This window comes from Pistacia vera, unplaced genomic scaffold (assembly GCF_008641045.1).
Source record: "Pistacia vera cultivar Batoury unplaced genomic scaffold, PisVer_v2 Contig459, whole genome shotgun sequence".
In the NCBI taxonomy this organism is placed as follows: Eukaryota; Viridiplantae; Streptophyta; class Magnoliopsida; order Sapindales; family Anacardiaceae; genus Pistacia; species Pistacia vera.
In genome coordinates, this window is record NW_022196289.1 from 534,317 (window position 1) to 543,696 (window position 9,380).

General features: G+C 33.3%; 1 protein-coding gene across 1 annotated transcript; it reads left to right on the forward strand.

Annotated features, from left to right (window-relative positions):
• The first annotated feature begins 204 nt into the window (after positions 1 to 204).
• On the forward strand, positions 205 to 5,726 carry LOC116144889 (afadin- and alpha-actinin-binding protein A). Its single transcript, XM_031430305.1, has 17 exons — positions 205 to 234; positions 265 to 320; positions 416 to 447; positions 540 to 651; positions 730 to 827; positions 1,216 to 1,312; positions 1,394 to 1,483; positions 1,581 to 1,643; positions 1,788 to 1,862; positions 1,951 to 2,016; positions 2,091 to 2,168; positions 3,831 to 3,941; positions 4,024 to 4,101; positions 4,192 to 4,311; positions 4,613 to 4,656; positions 4,746 to 4,773; positions 5,394 to 5,726. The coding sequence occupies exons 2-17, from the start codon at positions 276 to 278 to the stop codon at positions 5,400 to 5,402; spliced, it is 1,146 nt and encodes a 381-aa protein (XP_031286165.1). The 5' UTR covers positions 205 to 234; positions 265 to 275; the 3' UTR covers positions 5,403 to 5,726.
• The last annotated feature ends 3,654 nt before the right edge of the window (positions 5,727 to 9,380 follow it).

The window sequence follows — 9,380 nt, forward strand, 5'->3', positions numbered from 1 at the left end:
ACTAATTTTCTTTTCTTGTATTTCTTTTATAAGAGAGAACAAATATACCACCAACCTCTAACAAACTTAAAAGGTAAAAAGAATACTTTTGTAAAATAACTATTAGATCCACTATTTTTGAAAAATAACAACCACACACCTTCCATTAAAGGAACAGAAGAAAGAAAGAAGGAAACAAAAACAGTCATTTCAAGTCTTCTCTCTTTCACTTCACCTTCTCTTCTCTTCTCTCTCTCTCTCTCTCTCTCTCTCTCTCTCTCTCTTTCAAAATCGCCATGCCAGCCACTGCTTCTGAAACTCACTTCGATCTCTCTCTCACAGTAAGTTCTCTCCTTTCTCTCTCTTCTAACCCTAACTCTTTCAGTCCAAGCGCTCACTGACACATTTCATCTTTTTCTCTCTCTTTTCTCCTCAGTCGCCGCCCTCCCACTCATCCTCCTTCGTCGGGTCAGCTGTCTCTCTCTCTCAGCTCAGAAATGTACCAATACGGCGTCATTTTGGTTCCGTGATTTGATTGTTTCCTTGTTTATTTCTTTCAGGGATTATACATTTGCCGATGTGAGTAACCTCGACCACTGTGCCAAGTACTTGAACCAGACGCTCATCACTTTCGGCTTCCCGGCTTCTCTCGATCTCTTCAACAATGATCCGGTGCGTTTTGTCAATTAATGTGTGGTTATTCACTTTACTTAATTTAATTTTAATTCAAATTTTTTGGTGTTCGGTCAGGTTTCGATTGCTAGGACTTGCAATTGTATATACTCTTTGTTACAGCAGAGACAGCGGGATATTGAATTTCGAGAGTCTGCTAATGAGCAGCGGCAGAGGTCAAATGATTTTTATTTTATTTGTTTGTTTGTCAGCTTGTGTGTCAGTTTTTGCAATTCTTTATTAAGGTTAAGATCTGTAAGTTCTTCAAGTTTGGTAGATGGTGAAACTAGTGAGAGATTGATTAGAATGTTTTTCATTTTGTGTGCAAGTATTATTAATGCTTTGATATTTTCTTTTTTCAAATAAAATTTGTTTGTTTTGTTAAAAAATTTAGTACAAATTTTGGGTTTGAGATTCGGTGAGTTATTTGGTTTTGACAAATTAATGTTGATATCCTTGTGCATTATTGTGTGTGCGCTTGTACAATGTGGTTAAGTTGAGTTCTTTTTTTCTCATCTAGTGTAGACATAGGAGTAAAGTATACATCTTCTTTTCATGTTATAGATTATTATCAGACATATCGAGACTAGAGGCTAAAGTTGAGAGACTTGAGGCACAGATACAGGCCAAAGATAGGGAGATAGCAACGATTACTCGAACGGTTAGTGGCATTGCAATTTTACAAGTGAAAACTTTGTTAGCTTGGTGAATGTGGATGCTAATACAAACTTTGTATGATTAGGAAGCCAAAACTACGGCTGCATTTAAGGCCCAAATTGAGAAACTACATCAGGAACGCGATGAATTTCAGAGGATGGTCATTGGTAATCAGGTTAGGACATTTGATTTATGGGAGGTTTCTCTTCTCCAATTATGTTTTCTGTTCTGATTTTGACAAGTCATATTGTGATTTGATTATGCTGCAAAAGCAAGTGAGGACCCAGCAAATACATGAGATGAAGAAAAAAGAGAAGGAATATATTAAGTTGCAGGTTAGTTTTAGTTTTCAATTGTTTTTAAGCTTTTGAAGAGTTGACTGGTGTTTACAAAGTAGGATTACCACACATTAAAATCTCTAATATGAATGGGCAAGATGATAAATATTGATATGGGGATTTATTGTTTTCTATTTGCAGGAGAGGCTAAACCAGGTGTTGATGGAGAAAAAGAAGGAATCTAGATCAGGCATGGAGATTATGAATCTGCTGCAGGTATTTGTAGTTGGTAGTAGTAATAGAATGGGAAGAGTTTTAAATTTCTTTCTCCTTCTAATGAATTTTATGATTTGTGTATGTACAGAAAGAAGGGCGGCAGCGTGGGACATGGAATGGGAAGAAGGCTGATAATGATTTTTATAAGAAAATTGTATGCAAGGTCACTGAATTGTTTAGATTTTTGCACTCAATGGTGAACTATGATTGACTACATGCTCTTTGCAGGTGGATGCTTATGAGGCAAAAAATCAAGAATTGATGGCAGAGAATACTGATTTAAGAGCGTTATTACGTTCAATGCAGGTATTGTCAAACATTCTATCCCTATTGATATAAGTACTGTTTGTGTGTATGTTAGCCTCTACTTTGGTCTGTTTAGTACTAAATTGCAATGCGGTTACGATGAAAAGAACTTGTTTGGTTTCAACTTAAAGACTGGTATTGGTTATATGCTCAAAATTCTTCTTTTAATGGAATGAAATGAACCTAAAATGTTTTCATGACTTTGTTCTTACAAATATCATGTCCAATACAAAGTGTCTCCATTGGGTGTTTTCTTGAAGTTTGTTTTCTTATCATGTCATGTGGTAAAAATATGACTTGATTTGGGCACATGATTATTTGTTGGTGTACAAATGATTACATAGGTAGTCTTATACATGGATAAATACCCGCTTTTGACATATGATAATCTAAATTTGTTGGCCGTGCATGTCATAGTTCTGATACCCATGTATAATAAATGAAGATAGACCATTATCCAATAGTTACCCCCTTAAACCAGGGGTCATAGTTAGGGTGAACTATATGTGGTCCAATCTTTGGTATGTTTGCATGAAGTATAAGTATCTGCTTCCCATGACCCTGACCCATGCTTCTGTACTTGTCAACCTTGGGAGTCTTTCCATTGCACTAGATGATGGCCACCTCTCTATAATAAAATGTGTGCTCAGTTTTTTGTCTGCTGTTGTGTTACTTGACCAGCTTTGCTTTGCATATGTGAAGGCTAGTACCACTATTCAAACTTTTTTCCCTTTGGCATTGCTTGTTAATGACATTGTTATGTTAGATAAAATTACCTTGTCAAGAGCCATTAAGGTTCAAATTTAGATAGGGTTTTTAGGAATGCCCCTAACACATTCAAGTGGCTACTATGTTATTTCAAACACTAATTACTTGTCTGCAAATATGTTGTTGACAGAACAAAAATAAAAAAGTAGTATTTTATAAGCCAAAAGCGAAAATTAAATATGTTGGAATTAACTGTGATCATTTAAACTTTTAAAACCATCTGGAAGATGATAATTTGTGCAGTAACTACATCATTTGTGTATGTCCTCTTGGCAGGAATATTGATCTTTGTACACTTTGGTATTTCCAATACGTGTTTGTAGTTACTGGTTTATTAATGATGTATTTTGTGATACCATAGTGTGTCAGAAAGAGATCAAACTCATGGAGAATATCTGTTGTTATACCCAGCAAGTGGATGCATAGCTCAATATTTTGATACGATCTCTCTGTTTAAACTTTGGGTTTGGGAACATATACTAAGGTTATCCTTTGGGTGAAACAGAAGGTTCTTCCAGAAGTGTGGTTTATTGGAACACCAATAAAATTTGTGTGGTATATATGCTACATGTAACCCAAATAAGACCTACCAATAGTAGGGTTGGGGTAGATCCTTAGAAGAATAAGCTTGCATTATCAATCTTTGTTAGATATAGTTTTTACTAGTACATGAATTCAAAAATCCATATTGGTAAATGCTTTACTTTTGTGGCAGAATGTTATACTTCCAAACGGAAGTCCATTAAATTTTATGCATCTTTTTTTTTTTTTTTTTTTCCTGTATGTATAAGTTTATGCTACATCATACTTCTATCCATAGCTTAGGTGTAAAAGGATTTCGTTTTTGTTTGTGGGGAGTGAAATATGATTTTAATTGGCTTCGTTGGGTTTCAGGTTGATATGCGTGATTTCATAAATGCTCCAAATGGTTCGTCCAAACAATCTATGGCTGTCAATGAAAGGCTTGAAACTGATCCCTCACAATCTCCATTGGGTGGGAGGACGGTATAGAAGCTCTTTTTATGATGCAAATTTAATTATTTTCATTAATTGAAAAATGGAAGATTCAATAGTGTAATACTTGCAGGATGTCTTTGACCTGCCTCTTCACATGGCTAGAGATCAAATAGAAGAAAGTCTTCGTAACAAGATGGCTTCCATAAAGGTAAAACTCTTGAATATCATTTATCAATTAGTTATGTAATGGTTCTTTGTGATTATGTTTTTTTGTTGTTTGTGCTATTCAAATTTGAAGGAGCGCATGGTTCAATTACAAGATGCACAAAAAGAAGCAGAAGTTACTTCTGAAGCTACTGAGAGAGAGCTTGAACTTGAAGCGCAACTTGTTGAGGCGAGAAGCATAATTCAAGAGCAGGTATTGTACTTCTCTTTTTGAGAATAGACTGATTCAATTCAACATTTTTCTTCAGTCGAGTTTAATTGTGTCATACTGTGCAATTCAGATCAAGGTTTTTGTTGGTTTTATGAACTGCAATTTTTATTGATTTAATAAAAAGGAAATGCGAATGGGCAGCTTATTACTGAGTTTTTGTAAATTTTATCTGGAGATCTAAAGCAATTGTTTAAGCACGGGGATCTGGTGGCTTCATTTGTAATTTTTCCTTTATGTTGTTGGATGCATTTTAAATAGAATGTATTGTTGTGTTTTATTGTAGGCATCCATAATGTCAAAACATCTTTCAAAATCCGACAGGCCAAGGTATTCTATACACATACCTTGTCTTTTATTGGAGTACAAATTTAAATATGTATCCCAGGAAACTGATTTATCCATTTTTATTCTTTCAGGGAATCCATCATTTCATCACCAACTGAGGTATAAACTATGTTCTTTAGCTTTTTTTATTTTTTATTTTTTTGCTAGGAAACAAAAAGAATTGTGTTCAAACTATAGAAGATACAAAAAAAATGGACAAACTAACCACAAAAAGTAGGTGTAGCTTTTTGTATCGACCTGCGAGAGGCCATTCACTATCTTAAAAATATTAAATCAAACTAAAACCTACAAGAGACCACAAAAAGGATGTTCTTTAGCTATTTGTGCCCCAGGATATCTCTTACATTTTCGAGTTTAATATCTGAGGTTAGGAATTTCACCAATGCAATAGAGTTGTGACTTATGTATACCCTGTTTTCATTATTTATTATTTCTTCATCCTTTCTCCCTCTCTCTCACACTCTTTTTCACAATCTTTTATGCAACAAACATTAAAATTCATTTCTGTGTTTATTAAGTAAATGTGCTACATCTTTGATTCTTTATGTTTGTTAACCATGGGAAGTATCTGATTCTTTTTCGTTCCAAGTTTGAGAGAAAGTAGAATGAGGTGAATAAATATTTACGTATCAACCAACACAACATCCAAGCTTTATGTTGCCAAATATGAAGTTTTACATCATTTGTTCGGTTGATTTTAATGCGTCTTTGATGTTCAGGGCGTATGAAATCAAGAAGCATAATAGTACTATAGAGTTTCAGCCTCGAGGTTCATCGACGTTGTCCATACCGGCAAGCAAGCATGTAAACATTTCAACTACGTGTTTCTAACCAAGGCACCCGGTAGTCTGATTCACTTTTGTTTGTTGTAAAACTTTGGAAGATTACTTGTTAGCTGTAGTGTAATGTAATTAGTATCATCAAATGATGGTGTATGCTGCAGTTGAGTTTAGGCAAATTTCTTCTGTCCTATCTATATATTATTGTATTAAAAAAAAAAAAAATTCTCCTTAATTTATATGTATAAGTAAATGACTTGAATCACCTATAAATTCCTTTCCTCAATGGGACTTATCATCACAATTTTTTTTCTTCTTAATATAGGCCAGCTTATCGTCGTTATAAAACGTGAAAAAAAAGTCATTACATTATGATAGATTGATATTTACGAATTTGTGTCGAAGTTTGAAGTCAAATATTGAAGGTTACAATAGGGTAAATTTCATTTGTTTTTGGGAGACGGTTAAATCTCAAGTTTCTCTAGCAAATTTCGAAGAGTAATACGAGCTTTACAAAGAGGCATACAAAGAGTCGTACAAAGAGTTAAATCTAGCCCTTGAAAGAATGGAAAAAGAGAGAGAGAAAGAAGCAATTATAAATTTCAAGGGTTGGATTTAATGTATGACTCTTTGTATGCCTCTTTGTAAGGCTAGAATTACTCAATTTCAAATATTATTGAACGCCTTTCTGAAATTATCAAAAACCCTTTCCAGGCTTTTGACACTTCAGCGGTGGATGAAATTAACCCTTTAGAATGACGATCTATTTAAGGTATAGTTCTAAAATTGTTTCATCTTGATAGATTTTAATAATCCAAGTTCTCTTTAGGTTGTTTTCTGTTCTTTTATAAAAACTGTGGAGGTAATCTTCCCTCATTAGTTCCATGATTTATTATTTTTTTTTTTTTTTTGAGATGATCCAGAAGTCTTATAACAATCTGATGCTCTCTCTAACAATATGTCAAATGGGTGAGAGGTCTTAATGTGATGTGATAAATTAACTTTTATCTATAAAAGAAACAACATTTGTAAATTAAAGTTGTTGATTTGCATCTCTTAGTTTATATTTACTTGGATTGGATGTAAGACCCTTCTCCTTTCTTCTTTGTTTTTTCCTACCCTAAATTTGCTTCTGAAAATATCTAATTGTCATAAAAGTGAAATTGCAGTTGTATGCTTTTTTGAAAATAACCATTTTCATAATTTGTCCCATTATGTATGTGTTTATTTTGTGAAAGGCCTTCAACTTAGGGTTAAAGTTGATGTTTCAATGCTTTTGATTGAAGTTATTTAAAATTGTTTTGCGTTGATTTGTTATAGTTTCTGNCAAATTTTTCCACAAAAATCATATTCCACCTAGGATTTGGCTTTCATTCAGACAATATGAACCAAATTATGAATTTGAGCTATATCCAACAAACTACCTTACAATTACATATAGATTAAACTGAAAGATAAATGCTAAATTCGATAATACAGCAAATTATGAATCATCTTAAAATACTATTACCTAAACAATTCAATTATCTTTAGAGATCAAATAGTAAATTCAGTTACAATGCAAACATCAATCCTATATAAGTTAAGAATGATATTAACTATGGCCAAAAATATCTACCAAGACGTTATTAAATGAATCTTTTGATTATTTAAATATAGAGAATTATGCATATTTTATGGATTTTTTCATCTTTCAGGGACTTAGACAATAGGATGATAAAAATTGTGAAAGCAATGGCAAAGACAAAGGCAAATTTTAAAAAAGTTAACATTTCATTCCCTTTACTTATGCTATTTATCTCACACCATAATTATTCCTTAAATAAAATTATAGATAATTAAATTGAAAGTTCTTAAAAAATTATAGATAAAAAAAATCTTTACAAACAATCCAAGAATATAATAAAATTAAACAACAACAAAAATATATAGATTAAAATAACTATCAATACTTTGAATTATATATAAAACAATTAAAAACTTACAATTTTGTGTTGTAACTTGATATATCTCATTGTAAATCTTCTTCCTCCATTAAACCATATTTTTGTTAAAGAATGATTTACATGGCATAAAAAAATTAGGGTTAGTGGGGTGTCAAAAGTATTTGTAAGAAATAAGAAATTAAAGTTAATTTTAATAACTTAACATAGGGATAAATTTGTCAATACAAAATTTGTTAAAAGGTGGGACTTCTTTCAGATCTTTGATTTATCGGTGCCACAGATCCCATTCATTGAAAAATCCAACCTGGGGCCAGGTATTAAAAATGCCGGTCTATCTAGGCTTTAAGCCCGGGTTTGGTTGAAAAATAAGGGCCTTTAAAATTTGCTTCTTTAAGTTTTGGGGCTGGATAAATATAATAGGGGCTATGAGGATAGTTTACTTCACAGAAGGTAGTTTTCAAAGGGCTATTTAAATTTACTGTAGTTTTTTAGGGGTTATATGTAATTTTCTAGAACTTATTATATAAAATGCCTGCGCCCGTCTAGGTACTGAATTTTTTTTTTCTTTTTCACATCCTTATCTTACTCTAGAGGTTCCCCAAATTTGGGTCATGTTAAAAAGGGTTAAATAGTAATTAATACAAAACTCAAAATTGACCCCAAACTCATCTGATTCTAAGCCGTTATCTCTGTCATTCAAAATTCTGAATACCCTTTTTTGAATACGGTTTCTAGCCCTTGTAATTAAATCCATATTCTAAGGCATGCACATTCAAACAATAATTTTGTTTATTGTTTTTGTCATTTTCAATGTGTTAAACAATGGAGTCTCTGAATAATTCTATGTATATTTTCTCCTCTAAGTTGGAGGCAATTTATAGATACACTTACATTGTGAAAGTAGGAAACAATCATATTATAAGAAAACTCTTATATTTAATATACAAGATTTGTTACCTAACTAAATGTGTTCCTATATTTACAACAAATAGACAACTCATGCCAACACTCCCCCTCAAGTTGGAGCATAGATATCAATCATGCCTAACTTGTCGATTATATTATGGAATACCTTCCCTGAAACTGCTTTTGTGAGTATGTCAGCTAACTGGTTTTGTGACATGACGAATGGAAACTGCATAATCTTTTGATCTAACTTCTCCTTGATGAAATGACGATCAACTTCAACATGTTTAGTGCGGTCATGTTGTACATGATTCTGTGCAATCTCAATAGCGGCCTTATTATCACAATGAAGATTCATGGGTTTTGCATAGTCAATCCCCAAGTCTTTTAGAACACTCCCAATCCATAACAATTCAAATACACCATGAGCCATACCTCACAATTCAGCTTTTGCACTTGATTGTGCCACAACCTTTTGCTTCTTGCTTCTCCAAATAACAAGGTTACCCTCCACGAAAGTAAAATACCCAGATGTGGACCTTCTGGTTGTTTGATCGCCTGCCCAATAAGCGTCTGTGTATCCTTCAATGTTAGAGACACAAGTTTTTAAGAATAATAAACCTTTGCCCAAAGCACCCTTCAAGTATCTCATTATTCGGTATACTGCATTCATGTGCTCTTCACTTGGTGCATGCATGAACTGACTTACGATGCTCATAGCGCTATTTCAGGCATCGTGTGTGACAAGTAAATTAATCTCCCAACCAACCGTTGATAGCAACCCATAGCTGTTGGGACTTGGTTTGGAAAAACTCCAAGCCTGTGATTGATTTCTATGGGCGTTTCTGCTAGTTTCCAAGCAAGCATTCCAGTTTCAGTCAATAGATCTAGCACATATTTCCGCTGTGAAAGAAAAATCTCTCGTTCTGATCTTGCTATTTCAATTCCTAAGAAATATTTAAGTTGCCCCAGATCCTTCATTTGAAACTCAATAGCTAAATATCCTTGTAAGGACTTCATTTCACATGGATCGTCTCCTGTCAGGACCATATCATGAACATACACAATTAAAGCT

What these genes read in the sequence shown, in the direction of transcription:
- LOC116144889 (XM_031430305.1), top strand. Translation starts at nt 276, where the DNA reads ATGCCAGCCACTGCTTCTGAAACTCACTTCGATCTCTCTCTCACA. An exon ending in GCTAATGAGCAGCGGCAGAG is followed by an intron (nt 828 to 1,215) that starts GTCAAATGATTT and finishes TTCATGTTATAG; the next exon opens with ATTATTATCAGACATATCGA. An exon ending in TCAAAATCCGACAGGCCAAG is followed by an intron (nt 4,657 to 4,745) that starts GTATTCTATACA and finishes TTATTCTTTCAG; the next exon opens with GGAATCCATCATTTCATCAC.